Here is a 17,647-nt window from a genome sequence, read left to right on the forward strand (position 1 = left end):
CTAATAGTCGTGTATTTAAGATATAGTGAGTCTTTATTAACTTAACCGAAATCCTTGAAGAGCAACGTCCTATTTCTTATCTGTTGCCGGCAATTTTGTTTTGTTTATATTTAAAAAAATTAATGGCTTGTTAGACAGCTGTTTAATGTTAGACTACCGAAAATAAGATGCTCATGGTAAAGAGTTGTTGAGGGAACATTTACACTATACGACGCGACTGGACGGAAAAGATTTTAACAATAATATGTAATTATATTATCACCTCGAATTACATACAAGATATGTTATATTTAACTAAAGTTAGTAAAAATGCAAAGGTGCGGAGTTCGCAATAAAAAAAAGCTCATCTAGGTAATATGAGTAGAGGGCTGTCAGTGCCGTCTTTAGGATCAACGAGACTATGGGCCAAGGTACTGGCTGGGGCCTATGTAAGGGATGGAAAATCCTTAAATTTTAACTTTATCATTTTTCAGTTTACAATAACGCAATAGGCTAAATCGTAACCCCGTCTCTTAACACCCCACATATGAGAGTTCAATAAATAAATTTTTTGAATCTAAAAAACTAATACCCCACCAATTCTAATTTAAATAAAATTGAATGAAAACCATATATTATAATCTATACACTAGTCTATATCTATACTCTTTCTATTTTACCAAGTGTGTGATTTGATATTTTTCTTATTATGTTATAAAATTTGTTGTTGTATATTGAAAATTTTCAGAATTGTGGGGCCCCTGCCTACCTCGGGGCCTCGGGCCAGGGCCCTGCGGGCCCTGCCTTAAAGACGGCACTGAGAGCTGTCTAGAAATATATATACATGAAAGGGAAAAGTCCGATAATCTTGACTAGCAAACCTAGTTTGTGTTAACATTTAATTGTCAAGTTGTGTTACAATGTTTACTTAGTATCTTGGATAAGTTAATAAGCGACTCATACTTTTAATAACTTTAGTGAAAACGTCCTGAAATCGTTATATTGTCGTGAGGTCGTGAAGAAGTCGCGTGGTGTAAAAGCGCTACAAGACAAGCACGCATTCGTTCACCCTGCATGCACCGGCGCCGGCGCAACCGCAAAGGTTCATCGATCAGTTCGCGACGAACTGCGCGAGCGCGTAGTAGTGATACGCGCTTCTTGTTATAACAAAAAAAAAACTGATATCTTAAAAATTGTGATTTTTAGTTTTTTATAAATTGCTGGCATCATCATGAAAAGTTTGGTAAGTAATTTTTAAACAACCTTTATTAACATTAAAATTTAATTTTTCTTAATTAATATACGTTGCTTATAATAATATGAGTTTATAATCAAAAAAATTGCAATTAAACAGTCTTGTTCCGGGATTTAACTAACAATTTAGATGTTATTAATAATGTAATATTTTATTGGTTGATTAATAAATAGTTATAAGCACACTGTGTTTACTAGCAACATTCATGTATTTTATAAACATTACACACAACTTATAATGGTTGTAATTTATTGCAACCATTCCGATTAAATGATTTTGCATAACTCTGTTATTTAAATCGTTCTTAATCGACGTATTGAAATAATGTTTACTAGATTAGCCCATTGATTTGCAAATAGATTCATTCTAACACATAAATAACCATTCACTTTCAAAGGTTTACATACAGCACGTGTAGGTAACGACCTAAAAAAAAATCAAGTTTCGAAGGGCAGGCATTTCTAGAGTTGTCATTAATTCTCGTCTCATCAATAATACCTAGCCATCGATATGAAAGTTTATTGCCCCGAGCTGCCCTCCCGTTTTCGCGCCTTCGTGACTCTCCAATTCACTCTTTATTTTTTAATTTCTTGGAAAACGGAACGTCGCCGATATGCCTTTGTTTTTTATTCTTTGAAAAGTGTAAGTATGTGCCAAAGAGTAACAGAGTATTATACAGAAACTTAATCGTATTTGTATTGTTGCCCAAATCCAATAAACAAAACATAAAAAGAAATCAAATTACTCGTGCTGAATAGAAGGGTAATCCCTGATATTTAAAGTCGCTGATTTGACTAAATAAAGTAAGCAATCAAGCGTCATACAAAATTATGTGTAAGTATCATACATACGCAATAGTAATTATCTAACTACTGTAAGATAAACAGATGAAATAGTAATCATAGCTGGAACTCCTATAAACTTATGCAATGTGTGGAAAAAACTATTAAAATGTAGTAAAAACTTAAAAATATTTTAACACTTGACTAAAACGTAAAATTTCAAAGTATATTAACCTCTAATGTAACCACAAGATAACGCTAACCTTTATCTTTGTGGCCGTAGTTAGAGAAAAGAAGAAAGGGTTTGAAATCAATTTTTTTTAAGCCATCGTAAACACAGAAGCAAAAAACAATACAGAACGGACTCTCAAACTGCACAACACATTTCATCTCTATTTCACGACGGTGGGCCTACCACGAAAATTTGTGACAGTCGCGCCTTCGTACCGTCATCCGTCAAAATTTGTATGAGATTTCAAAATTAAAAAAAAAATTGTCGATGACGATACAATCGCGATTGTCAAAAATATTCATGCTATGTCCACGGTTAGATCTTGCTCATTTTAGTGCAATTATGAGCTTTGTTGGTGTAACTAAAAGAAAATGTTTTTGACTATTTTTCAACTGTGCAGGTTTCCTATATGAACAACATCAGCACTACAATATACATTGTCAAAGCCGATTTTCAAAGTAAATTCCGCGTAAGGCGTGCCCAGTTGTACACAGTTTAGTAGTCTGGATTTCGGCCAAGGTCCACACTCAGCAATTCTGATCTCAGATTCCTTTCCCTTTGTCACTAACGTCATCTTTGGGAGATAATTTTAGATATTAGTCTAAATTTGCACATTTGCGCTCTACAATGTCGTATGTGACTGATTTTACAACAAACATTCTTTTTGTTATATTGTGACAAAAATAAGTCCTTAAAGTAGTTAGTAAGTAACTGGCTGTAAGGCCATTAAAGTGTTTGAAAAAAAAATTGCGGTAAAATAAACTAAAATAATTATTCGTACATAAAATGTTGTCATATTACTGATCTTCACAGGATAAAATTTCTCAAAGTAGATGAAAAGATAGAGTGTAGTCATAAATGAATATTACGTGAGTTTCTACTGCTAAAACAAATGCAAATGCGTAGGCGCATGAATACTTCTTTGTTTCTTATCATGTACGCTATTTAGTAATACATAGTAAATGGGAAGCGTTTTGCTAGTTTCACACGAACAAAGAATCCTTTAAGCTAATAGTACTTGTAATTTATTGTAAGCGTCCACGGATTTCGCTCATGAAGATGTACCTCTATTTAGAATTACTTTTCTTTTATTTGGAGTGACAAAAATCCTTAGTAGAGTGCAAACTGTAACACTTTGGCCATGTTTGTTTACCAAACACAACCTCGCCGTCTTATCTTTACAACTGCAAACATCGCAGACCCATATTTACAAGCGTTGCGGTTATCTAGTATCACCTTTGTTTTTAAATTAAAAAAAAAGTCATTGGACGTTACTAGTTAACAATGGCAATATAACATAAAAAGTCTTTATCCCTTCAATGTTTAACTATCTACTTAGCAGTTTTCCGCAACTTTTTCCGCGCGGAATTAAAAAATATCTAGTAATAAATTTAGTATAGGTCACCCGGGGATAGTATAGCTCCCAACAGTGAAAGAATTTTCACATCGTTTCAGTATAGTTTCGGAGACTTCAATGCAAACAAACAATTGGTGTAGATTTTATTTTTTGGGACAGAAAACTTCTCCGACGTACAGAGAACTAGTTACCAAAGTTTAATTATCATGGACTGACCCCTGTAATCTCGCACTTTAAGAATTTAACTATATAATTTTGTCTAATTCATTGTTTCGGTACTAGGGAGAGTTTATACGTAGTGATTTATTCCAGCTCAGGTCAAGCGTGTGTTCCCGTTATAATCAAACTCCGTTATGCATTGCACTACGCTACTGCACCACCCAACCGCCATTATGATGAACAGGAATATTTTATAGATAATCTAGATTGTTTCCATCAAGGATCTTAACTCTAGGGCCAATGATGGTTAGATTATCTCGGCAACTTTTTTTTCCAATTTTTAATCTAATCCTTTTTAATTAGGATACGGTTTTCACTTTTTTCTAATTTGTTTTTAAATGCCGCACCCAATAATCGCTTTGAAAGCTTTAATATAAATATGATCCCAATTTTTGCCGAAGCGTGTAAGACGTTAAATATTCGACACCAGATTGTAGTTTGTAAAAACTAATGCGATATGTCTACTTGAAGAAGTTACCTATGATCCAAAATCTAAAGCTTTCGTATAAGCAGCCTATGATACCTCTAAAGACTCATATAGAAGGAAAATTCATTCGTTCAAAGATAATGTTAAGTACATGCGTCCTCTTTAACTATCTGGTCGGTCGATGAATCGAATTTCTATTAATACCGCTACCCTTCTTGTGGTGAATGACGTCATAATGTGTTCAAGTCTCTCCCGCAATCTAATAGTAAATGCATTCAGATTATGGTAGATATATCTGAGCCTCAGTAGATGACGTCACTTGGTACACTTCACAATAATGTTCTTTCTATTTATGTAACAATATGTAGTTCTATTAAAATAAAACTTTCAAGAAAATGTTGTAGGATTATTTGTTGATCAAAAGATGTTTAGTAAGTCAATAAAAAATGATATTCGTTTGTTAGCTTGTAGACTATCCTTAACTTTTTTACAAGAGTTTTTAATTAGACTTCGATCTCTACAACGTGACCTAGCATAGCCACAACTGGATGTAGAAAATATGTAATATATACTGATAAATTTTCGTTATGACAAAGAAAATGAGATGTATATTATTTACAGTTTACCAGTAACGCGTATTGATAGTCTAATAATATCAATAACTGTGAGTTTGTTAGACTAAAATCCCCGTTGTCTCTGTTTTGTCCAAGATAATGACAGGGCTTACCGAAACCAACGAAAAACTACAGACGCGAAATTTCCAAAAAAAACTCCGTTACACTGCTCGTTTATTTATTGATATGAAAAGCGCAGCCTACATAGTGGTCCAAATTAACAAAAGCCGTACAAAAGACGATATGAAATAAAATTTATTCATTATTTAGTACCATAGTGCATAATTTCCTCGTACCCAAGCAACCTAGATTAAAACGTTTAGGTAAAGACTAGGTATAATAGTAAAACGTGCAACAATTGATTTTGCCTAAGTATAAAAAATATTATTTTTTCCTATTAAACCATAGTCATTTCTTGGGTAATAATAAGGTGTCACATTTCTGACTTCAACAAAGCCTGTATTTGTGAAGCTAAATATGCTTGTACCATTTTTGTGAGCAGATAATTTGAAGATCTTATCAGGTTTAAAAAGCTCCGGCCAACTACGAAACATCCTAAATAAATAGAACTTATTTCAAATTGTAACTTTCCGTAGAAACGGGCAGAAGCAATATTATAACAACATGATCACATAGGAGATGAAAAGCACGGCATTTTTATCTAAAATTTTCAATGTTTATTCATCTTTTAATACCAGTTAATGTAGTACTATAAATCTAACTTTATAGCTTTAACGACGATCTGGTGTCGCTGTAACCACTAAGTTATTAATACATGCGTTAACCACGACTTCGGGGATACGGCACTTTTCAATTTACTGCTCGTAAAACTGTTACTACGAAATAGAGAGTGTAACAAGGTGGTACTTGTGTTTATTAGCTACGAAGTCGTAAAATATTAATGTTACACAGCTTTCTATAAAACATTATCAAGACGAAAGACAATGAATTCTTAAAGATAATTACATTATTCTTCTTTAAATAAGTAAAACTTTTTTGGCGGTAATTAAATTGAACCATAAATTGGGAGTAAGTAAACATGAGTCTTGTACTATATGTACTATTGGTTTTTGGACTTTTCTCCAGACACTTTAACTACTATTGCGTTGTCTACTTTTTGTATTAAATTCTTGTCTACGTTCCCACAAACAGTGATCTACAGTGATTAAAAATCTTAGGTTGTTCAACGATTGTGACTGATTGAAATATACAGTACTTTGTTCAATGTCATCCTTTACGATAACTATGTTACGTAATTTTGCCGTTCCGGAGATACCTTCAAACAAACATTCGCATTTATAATATTAGTAAGATATTTTCTCGTAACTGTATAATGCACTAACAATTTTGTCGGTTTGTGAAAGCTCAGCACATGAGGATATCAAGAGACGTGTCTTGAGATTTCGAAGTCTACCACTAGCAGAGGACGTGGAACGACTGAAACATAAAATAAGACATTTAATATTAACTTGATGTGTACTTCCTGGTAATAATTAAAATATCAATATACACTTTTAGACTAACTCAAGTATGTGTTTAGAAAAATAATAATATAAAGTAACTAACAAGAAGGTAGATGTAACAAAATAAACAGCACACAGACAAGCTATAGTGATTCCAAGTACCTTTAGATAGTTTCCATTTTCCTCTAGCAGGTGCTCTTTGGTTAAATTAAACGGGAGCGCATGATGAACATGTAGTTTAAACTGACAAATTATTTTTAGAAGCTGTCTCTCGGCTCTCCGCGACAGCCACGACACCCAGCTACTAACACTTCTTGACAGTTAACATGGTGTCCATAATAAAACAACCGGACGTGTTATATCAAATTTTATAGTTAATTATAAATGATTTATGTCCAACAAAACAGATTAGGTATATGGAATGGACATTGGAAGTTGTGTTTAAAAGATTTTTGTTGTACTGTATGTGTTTAAACGCAGGTTCCCACGGCTGAAACATGTTTCCATACAGTTGTTTAACTTATATTGAATCTTATCTTTTGATGTCAATATAATTTTGTATGACACTAGGGTTTAATCACACTGTAAAAGAACTTGATCGCTCTTCATTTGTTTATAAGTGTAAAAAATAATAATAAATCACTTCAACGTATAACAGTTATTAAAAGTTTGCGTCGTTATTGAATGGAATCGTAACATTGAGTGATTAGAGGTGGGATCAAGCGATAACCCGACCCGCTTATCTAGTTCCCCCTGGACACTAACATTAGCTGTTTATTATTTATGCACACTTGTAGACATCTATCTAAATAATCCAAGAACAAAGATACAATCGTAAATATTGTATAAGAGTATATACAAAAAACAATTAATAGTGGTGAAAATCGATTAAGAAGTATGAAGACGATTTTTGTCGCATTTTACCAGAGAACAAGTTTGAACTGAATTAATTAAGTACTGTTATTGTATTAGATTTTAATAAATATTACGTATATTTATGTAGATTGTAAACTGATGCAATATAAAATACTCTCATAACTGGTTTACTACTTTCCTGATCAGACTATACATTTTAGTATCTTTCCAGAGGTTATGGTGGTGCGTTGCGGCTATACTGCTTGTGTGCAGTCCGCCGGCGCGATGTCGGAATGTCACGTAAGTATATTTTGCTATATTATTACTTAATTAAGTGTCATACATATATAACGAAGAGGTCAACCCCAAAAGGGACGAATAACTGACGAAAATCATCAAAAGCGGACTTAGTCGCGGGCAACACCTAGAATATCAAAATAGCATCATAGCAAACGGATGCTGCGACCCTAAGTGGACTGACTTCCATCAGGGAGCGGTAGTAAGCAATAAATAACTTTACAAACTATTTTATCTCCCTCTAAATCATTGGTTAATAGAATGTAATAAATCTCCATTGAACGGCTAATGTATACCGATAACATACGTACCAACATCCGTACATTTCTCTTCTTTGCGGTTACATCTACGTAAGAAACTCGGATGGATTATTTAAATGTAAACCATTGATCTTTTTATGAGAGATTTTATTACTGCGTAGGCATAAAAATTTTGATTACATCTTTAACGATCCAGTGTTAAAGGAAAAATGTAATAAAAAATATCAAACTCTCTCTCATGAACGTGTAACGAAATCCGTGTGGTCAAACATACCTTACATCCGTGTGCATCTAATTATAGCTGAATGCTGTATGGGGTTTTAAAATACCAGTTTTTACAGATCAATTTCAACATTTTGCAGATCAATTTCGAACCTCTGCACATATGATTTAAAAAATCAAATCTTATCTATGGTCTTAACTTTATTATTAAAATAATTGAAGAGGCTGAATTTTATCTGCAAAAGGTAGAACATTTCTTGATGTTACCAGCGTCTTATTTCGAACAATTTTTACGTACATATATTAACAATTACTAATAAGTTATAATTATTTAACGTACTATTATTTAAAAATGGTATTTATCGTATTTACAACAATACAATAGCAAGTTGACATATCTTGATTGAGCATTTGGCGGCATCACAAAAGTATTTATAAATATAAAACAATAAACTATAGACTTCATTCGATGACCATATTTAAGTGAAATGTATTCCGCTCTCTCTTCTTCTTCATCTAAATGAATAAATATTATATAAGAAAAATGTGTTTACATGAAAAATATAAGTAATAACGTATAAGTTAACACAGTGTCTATTTAAACGTCTTGTTAGAAATCAATACCACGATTTACTTCGAGCCGCGAACTAATTTATAAATACACGGTAGGGCGATGTATCTCTCTTGTTTTTATTTTCGACAGCCATTGCATAAGATGTTTGGTGATGTGTTAGATCAAATTCATTTTGTACCATTTAACGGTTACTCTTGCGTAACGTCACCTTTCTCCCCGCGTTCGGCTCATTGTTTAAAACTTAGGGCGCTTGTGTAACATGTAAGTACTTCATTGCATAAGTATTCTATTGATTCATAATTATATCTCGAATAAATACTAGTGGTCCATGGCCACAGTAGCTACCCTACTGTACAAAGTATTCGAACAGTAACAGCTACTTAAAATTAAAAATAAAAACACACAATTCAACTTTTTGACTTCGCCCAATTCAATAACACTGCTCTATTGTAGCTGTATTGTAGATGTTTTGTTTCTTTTCTATCGTAATATGGTTTTTGACAATATTTTTCAGTCTATTTACGAAAATCCAATCAAACCCAATCAAGAAATAAAGAACGACATACGTCTATTCGTGAAATCGTACCATATTCTGATGTTTATACGATAAATTTAAAAACAACCAAACTGAACTTAGGAAAAACGCGCGGCAAAGGATTTTTGTTTTATGACACGATGTAGTAACATGTTTTGTACAAGAGTCATACAGGTCACGGCCCTCACTTCACATACATTTGAATAAGAAACAAAACGAACCTCTTTTAAGGTACTGCGTTTACCGTACAATACATGGCGTAGTAACTAATATTTAAAACCGTACAGATTTAGTCAAACTTAATATAGTTAGTGGACTTGGAAAAGGGCTGATAAGGAAGTCCCGTTAGTAGAAAAGCGCTTACATGTTATTAACTCATAAATCATGCAAAGATTTTCTATTTGCAACTTTTTCTGCTGAACATAACGACTTTTTTATAATAATAGGAAGCGAACGAGCAAGCAGCTCACATTATTTTAAGTGATCAGAACCCATATCTAACTTTCATTATACATATAAAATTAACTAAATAAAAAGTTACAAGTGCAATTCAAATTTATTCTATTATTTGCACTACACTTTGTTCTAAAGTTCTAGCATATCATTCAGTTATATAGCAGAAGCTTTCAGTTTCTTTCTATTTATTATACTTATTATATTATTCCTTCTATATATAGTACTGAAGATATACGAGACGCGATGCTATCCCTAATCCACATGTTCCGGGTATCTGAGGACAAGCTGGAGCGACACGAGTTCAGAGAGCGGACGTTTGGAGAACAGCTGAAGAAGATGGTAGCCGGTTTGGAAAAGCGGCATCGAGCCCTAGAGCCCATGAAGGGAATCGTCTCTAGATTAGATGAGAGATTATCCAATGTTGAAACGATATTGTTCCAGGTTTGTCACTTTTTTTTAAATTATCCAGTTAAATAAAAAATCAAATTGAAGAAGTAATTTTCTTGTATATATTAAATTACGATTCAAGTTATATATTTTTCTATCGAGAGACCTTTTCTAAAGTAGTAGAGTGTAGTTACACCATTGCAATTACATGATCACGTTCACAATATAGCTTTAAATGTAAAAAACTCTAATTAAAAATAAATTTGTTTAACTTTCAAATCAGAAAGAAGAGAGAGAAAAAGAACAGCGTAAAAAGACAGAGGATACTCTGGAAGAAATAAAGAAGTCGATCCAAGCACTAACGGAAACGGTGAAGACCATTAAAACTCAACACGAGACCGCGCCTGCTGAGGTGGAGGACAATTTGACTACCAAAGAGGACTCGCTCGCCACAAGACTTGACGGCACTGACCAGAAACTAGACGCCATTCAAAACGAAATGGAAGAACTTAAGAACAGTTTGACCAAGGTGAGTTTTAAATTTATCAACTAACTTTATAACCGTAAACTTACAAAAAACGAGATGGTTGTCAATTTATTTCTGTAAAGAAAATAAGTAAAATTTAGAATCTCCAACAAATATATTTATTGCTCAGTTTAAAATTTTCCTGCTTACATTTACTTGCTTCAAACATATCTTGGCTGTTTTTCTATAAAGTATTTTGCGTATTATTTAGCAATCGAATAAATATATTGACATGTAATATTGATCATGTTAACAATGTAAACATTAACGTATTTTTCCTTCCTAAAATTCTTATCTTAACATTTTGACCCTGCTAGAGCAAAACAATGTTACTGTGTACAAATATGAATTGTTTGCAGGTTTACATTATTTCATTGTCGTAATATTGTACACATGCTGAATTTAATAATATTTCAATAACATTGTATCAAATAACAAAAGCGAAATGATCCTAATTAATATATTAAGCCTGCATCACACGTTCAGTTTTAACTGTCCATCCGATATACAGGAATCATTGCAACTGATGTGCTCGAGCATAGCGTCCGCATCAAATCCCTTCGAGCGCCACATCTCTGAGGCGGAGAAGTTGCTCAACAAGTACGAGCTGAAACTAAACGAGTACAACGGCACCGCCAGCAAGGTGATGACGGACTTCGTGCCCCTCAACGAAGTCGCGCTCGCGGATGACGCCTGGCACAACAAGATGACCAGCGGTACGTACAAAGACCATTATGTCTATATGTGTGCCCTTATAAAGGTGCCACGATACGAAGCCACGGTCGTTGTTCTGTGGGTACGTCACATATCTATTCATAAAAGGTAAAACAACAACTTCTTAATATAAACATAGAAAACAATCGACCGATTTTTTTAATATATTAATGGAGTGAAAAATAAACACAGGACGAGATTGACGAGGAAAACAATAACAATCGCATTTGAAGAAAAATTATAAATCGAAAAAATTAAGTAAAATGCAGTGAAATTTACGAACACTACAATAAATAAGATAAAGGGGGGTGTTCACAACCATTAGAAATGATGTGAGGAATATGACTTGAGGAGATATAACTTAATCCGCTTTTCTTATGCTACGAACAATATCATTTCGTGTACATAATGTATTTACGTCACTTATAACGAAAAACCATTTTTTTGCCTGTCTGTGTGCAAGTCCGTGTTTGTTCCGTGTAATCTCCGAAATGACAAGACTGAATTTGAACGGACTTTTAATGGAAAACCGACGTAGACCCGAAAACGACGTTCATTAATGAGTAGATGTATGAATGTAGAAGAAGCGAGAGAAATGTGTCCGCGCCAAATGGAGATCCGTGGTCTCTGACTATCCTCCGATTACGACCTTGAGTTAAAAGTAGCTTATGTGTACGGGAGTAACATACATAAATTTTTTAATTAGCGAACATTACTTTCAATAAATTTGTCACATTTGCCATGTACTCGTAGTAATGGAGCGTCAGGAAGCGGAGATAAAGAAGATCCAGCAACTGTTATCGGATGCGGAGAGCACGTGGAAGGAGCTGCCGCGGCGCTCTGACACGCAGCTTGCTCTCAACATCACTCTGGAGAGCATCGAGAGCATTCGACACAACATCACCGATGACAGCGATAACAGTAAGCACATAATCAAAGAATTTAATTCGCTTCCCACCTACGATCGAATATCGTACAATAAATTAGCACCATAAGTAATCATTACACGGCCCTAAGTTAGTACGTGAACGTTTATTGTCTCCAGCAGTGTACATTTTAGAAAATCGTTGTATCAGAAATTTTGAAATGTCCTCCACATTATAGCACAGAATTCTAGTTTGTCGCTTGACTTAAGTTGCAAAGCTATAAAATGATCCTGTCTTTTTCTTTCGCAGCTGTTGAGAAGATATCTACGAAGCTGCGAGAAATGAGCGACCGTTTGGCGACAACGAACGGCGACATCCAGAACAGCCTCACGCAGAGCAACACGATGAGTGAGCGCGCTTACAACGACATCTCGCGGAGCTACGCCACACTGCTCAAGGAGGTAACACCATCATCAAGAATCAATTTTTGAACTCATTTTGTATTTTAAATGGCAACGCTGAGAAATTTATCCCAGCAAAAGGTCACAAGAGGCCTGTGTATCTATAGGCTAGAAATCTATTGCGATATATAAAGTACTGCCTCCCGCGACTCTGTCTGTGGAAATAAAAAAAAACTTAATTAGTAGCCGATGTTCTATATTTCAGACTATGTTCTACATCTGTGCCAAATTTCGTCAAGATCCGTTGAGCCGTTCCGGAGACAAATTCTAACAAACATCCATCTATCTCAACGTTAACATTTACTGGTAAATCAGTAACATTTATAACTTGTTTTTATTCTTTTCGTAACACAGTTCATTCGCATTAGTCATTATTTTTATGTGCGTATTTTTTTCAGTCGTTCTAAGCCCTATTCTTCTGCACTGTATTTCATGTCTCGTAAAACTTCATTCAATACTTTCCCCAGTTTACGCGTAATCTTTATTACTATCAATCGAACTATTCAAATGACTGAGTAATGTTTACGCAAAAACTATAAAATTGCGCAGAAATAGGCGAACAACAGGTTGCTGTTGACAAAACTGAGCATTATACAAACAAATAACATTTACTTATTACTAATACCTAGCATTATAAAGCGATTTTTTTTAATAAAAGGAATATCCTGTTAATTTAATATAAATTAACAGGATATTCCTTTTATTCTACAACCAGCTTTTACCCACGACTCCGTCCGCGCGGAATAAAAAATAGAAAACGGGGTAAAAATTATCCTATGTCCGTTTCCTGGCTCTAAGCTACCTGCCCACCAATTTTCAGTCAAATCGATTCAGCCGTTCTTGAGTTATAAATAGTGTAACTAATACGACTTTCTTTTATATATATAGATAAGATTAATGCTTAAGCTTAAGATGACTATCATCTATTCAAATTTCCGACTTGTTTCTTAGAAATGCTAGATTTTTTTTATAGTTGACAGTCAAATTTAACTAACACACGTGTAACTCTGCCTTTTGTAGTACCGCCCGCTCTCGTATCATCTATGTAGTAAGTTTCCGGCAGTTCTTAGAGTTACAGATTTTTTTTCTTTATATGTTCCACCACTAAGTCACCCCTAACTTAAGGTAGGCTCTGAGCCCCTCAGTGAGGAAGTATAGTGAGCTGATGATGATGATGTTCCACCAGGTGCAAGCTCTATCAAAGAACGAGCACGTGATGCTGCAGACGGCGGACAACGTGATCGCCAACAAGAAGCGCATCGACCACGGCATGCACCAGATACTGCTCGAGATGAGAGAACTGGTCAAAGCGCAGACCATGCATCTCAACAACACGCTCGTCAACAGGTCAGATAATAGATAACAATCATAGCCATATAAAAGTCAACACCGGTGACATTTTCAAAAAGAAAGCAAAATAAGGTTTACGCATATTCAAATATGGGAGAGTGAAAGGGGAGTTAAGAAAATCTTTACATAACCTTATTTGATGAGCTCTTGTAAAAACTAATTACAATTTTCAGAAAACATTAACGTACGGCACTAAAACGTCATTATAATTTTGATTTTTGTTTTATAGATTGCTTGAACTAGCCTTTATTATGACAAATTTAATAACCAACTGTTAATAAATCAGTTTGTACTTAAATTAATAAATTAAGTGCCCGAAGCCGTTATTGACTATATTGAAAAATACGATCCCAGAAACGATTAACCTACTTTTTTAATAGTGATTTGTAAGGGCTCTACAATTTGTTGCGGGGCACGAACTGTCAATTTGAATTAAGGCTAATAAAACAATTTAACTTTTAAATTTGATGTCAGTCTCATTAGTGGGCGAATGGGAAATAATTGAATTGGAAAGAAATCTTATATGAACAATTTTAAAACATACTCTTTGAAACAAACTAAGATGTTTTCATTGGAATGTTTCAGAAATGTCAACATACATTAAAAATACTTGTTCTTTGTTGTACAGCATCAACGCGACTGAAACATCTATAGTTAACAGTCAGATGAACGCGATGATGTCTTTAACGGCTAAGATCGAGTCAGAGATGACGCAGGTGTGGCGGCAGATCGGCAGCATGTACCAGCAACTCTCTGCCAGCAAGGCCTCGCTAGATAAACTTACGGTCAGATCATTTTTATACCAATTGCAAGCTTATTTTAAAAGTACAGAGTTGCAAACGAGCTGGCGTTATGTCACTTGATGTTGCTTGTGTAGTGACCGCTATTATATAAAGAATGCAAACGATATGCGTTTTTTTCTTGCTACGAGGTATAATGTATTTAACAATTAGAATGTGCAAACCACGTCATATAGTAACGTCATAGCTCTCAAATAAATAAAATATATAACGTTGTGTACAATTCAATTTTTTTTTTATATATAGGTACATCCTCAATTGTGTTTTATAGGTTGCTTACATATTTTCAAAATCATTAAACATTCAATTAAAATGAAACTAGGACTGCCTTTATCTACTCTACAGGGTGAGTTAGCAAACAGGAACGTTAAAATATCAAATATTTAAAGTTACATGGACAATAATTATTTCCACAGGGAATAGCATTACCCACGTAAAGTATCAAAACATTCTCGGTACAATGTAGTTCATTTAAGTGATTATTTTCTTTATAACGCGCTTTAACGTGGCGTTTTCTCGTGCTCTCGTGCTATTTCAAGTATTGTAATGTAATTAAAAACCCTATCACACATCAAATGCTAATTTACTCCGTATACATTTGCAGGGACAGACGGAACAATACGTGAACGGCAGCGCCGCGACTATGCAGAGCATGAAGGAAAAAGTAAGTTTGGAAATTGACTCTTATAGCAATGTAAATACAGTTGTAACTGAAACTAATTAATTTAATCGTTTCTATTCCCAGGTGACTCTGATCACGACACGCATGGCGGAAGTTGACGATAACTTGAATTATTTACTTGGAAGACTGTCCCTCGTGACACAAGAGTTTAGTCAGATTAAGACCGGCCTGGGGGAGGCGCTCGATAAAGCAAAGTCCAACCTACTCACTGTTCAATCCAAAATAAACGGTAAGACTTAATGATTACTCAAATAAAAGTAATTTGTACAACACCTGAACCGAACTAGTCAATCTAGTAAGTTATTTCAAAGAAATAATACACAATACAGATGTAACAAGAACTTGGCAATCATTCTTTATTTCAGATATTATCAAATTAATTTTAAACAAATTGATGGAATTAAATAAATGTATTTAGGTAAAAATTATTAATTAGTGGAATTTTATTTGTCAATATCTTCAGATGTTTCTTAACCAAATCGCACATTATCTAGCTTGACGTCAAATTTTGGGGGTAGTTACATAACTTTCATTTGGGTCATTTATTTGGTAATTAACTGGGAAAAAACAGGTAATTTAGAATGAAGTGAATAAAACTATTGTTACAAGCAATTTTTTTATATTACAAGGTGGCAAACGAGCAAGCGGCCACATGAATTCGCCGAAATGGCGAAGCGACCGCTGTCCATAGACATTCGCAATTACAATTTTTTAGGATAATCTTACGATATTGATTTGTGTTGTTTTTATTTCTTAAATATGATCAGTGTCGATAACGGGTAATGAAATTGAGCTATGTTGGTAATGATATTTCTCTTGCAGGTAACAGCGCGGGCCCTCATGATATCGACAGCGAGGAGAAAGGGACCAACTGATGCAACATAAATTGTACCAAATAATGTAGACCTAATTAACAGTGTAACTTTAAGTGCAAAGTGGTCTTACTTTGTATTGACTGATTTAGGATGAGGTGAGAACAGTAAAATAAAACTTTACAACAACTTTTGCAAATATTTAATTCTCTTTTATAATCGTGGGATCTATAATATTTTATATTGTACAAGTTATATTATACATTTGAATTTTTACTTTGACATCCAGCTGTCACTTCATACGGATCTGTCAAACTGACAAGTTGACAACTGATAGAGAACATGACATGGTTTGAATTTTATATTCTGTACAATCATACAATGATACCACATTTTTTTTATTGTTCTTAAACAATTACACACAAATTATTTGTCTCACATATTGGTTATTTTATTTAAACCTGTTTTACAACCTCAATTTCCTATGTGCAAATTAATAAAACAATTTTCTTACCGTTGATAAATTATTATTACATTAAAATTCGTGCACGTACAGTTTTTTGTTAGCATTTCACTAATTTTCAATACAGAAAATATTTTATTAATATAACATTGCTTCTAAACTTATTCTTATTTAATCGACATAAAGAATAACCGTTTCAAAAAAAAAGTAAGTTGCATAGTATTGAATCCTGTATGTATTCTGTATATTTTTTAAAAAAACAGCAATTATTATTAGTTAAAATTTCAGTTTTTTTATAATTAAATATAGAAAATTAGAAAGTATTTTCAAAAACAATACAATTATTACAACCACATTAAAGTTTTTGATTTAAAAAAAAAATGAATTCTTTAATAGGAAACTGAATTAAAATTATTCACAAGATTGATGTATTCAGACATTTCCAGAGTAATTTTATAATAAATAATTAATTAAAAATAGGTGCAGTATGTGCTATACTTATAATAAATTTGATATCCAGTGTTTCGTAAAATTTATCTATATGCAATTATTCTATAAAAAATGTATCACACTTACTTAAGCTACCAAAAAATTCGGTAGTTCAAGTATATTGGTGTTTTTTTAATGAAAAAAAGACGTATGTTGATTATGGTTCGAAAATTTCAACTTAAAACAAAATAAAAGACCATCCCAAATCGTACATAGGTTAAGGTTGTACAACATCTAAAAACATGACATTTTGTTGAAAACTTTGACTTAAAGGTTAATTTCTAGACACATTCGTTGTTATAAAACAGCCTAAAATGGGCCAGTACTTAGTATTCACAGGCTAAATAATTATTGCTTCGAGAAAGTAAATCTATTCAAGCCTCCACAGATATAAAAAAATAACCTTGAAATATAGAAAAAAATGTCCTAATATTGCGGAAGCTTTATTGTATTCTCCACTAAGAAATTAGAAACATAGATTGATACTAAACATTTTTAAAGTCAATAATTTAAATGCATTACTAATACGAAAGATTAATATTTCGAACAAAAAAAAATTGGAAAATTTTT

General features: G+C 33.5%; 1 protein-coding gene across 1 annotated transcript; it reads left to right on the forward strand.

Annotated features, from left to right (window-relative positions):
• Positions 1-1,070: 1,070 nt before the first annotated feature.
• LOC106721023 (MAR-binding filament-like protein 1-1) lies at positions 1,071-16,315 on the forward strand. The gene is made up of 12 exons (XM_014515853.2): positions 1,071-1,222; positions 7,416-7,483; positions 9,749-9,968; positions 10,198-10,443; positions 10,952-11,156; positions 11,908-12,075; positions 12,330-12,481; positions 13,668-13,828; positions 14,460-14,616; positions 15,236-15,295; positions 15,377-15,542; positions 16,136-16,315. Exons 1-12 carry the CDS (start codon positions 1,211-1,213, stop codon positions 16,186-16,188), a joined length of 1,668 nt encoding a protein of 555 aa, XP_014371339.2. The 5' UTR covers positions 1,071-1,210; the 3' UTR covers positions 16,189-16,315.
• The last annotated feature ends 1,332 nt before the right edge of the window (positions 16,316-17,647 follow it).

This window comes from Papilio machaon, chromosome 15, assembly GCF_912999745.1.
Source record: "Papilio machaon chromosome 15, ilPapMach1.1, whole genome shotgun sequence".
NCBI lineage: Eukaryota > Metazoa > Arthropoda > Insecta > Lepidoptera > Papilionidae > Papilio > Papilio machaon.

What these genes read in the sequence shown, in the direction of transcription:
- LOC106721023 (XM_014515853.2), top strand. An exon ending in GCGCGATGTCGGAATGTCAC is followed by an intron (nt 7,484 to 9,748) that starts GTAAGTATATTT and finishes TTCTATATATAG; the next exon opens with TACTGAAGATATACGAGACG. An exon ending in AACAACACGCTCGTCAACAG is followed by an intron (nt 13,829 to 14,459) that starts GTCAGATAATAG and finishes TTTGTTGTACAG; the next exon opens with CATCAACGCGACTGAAACAT.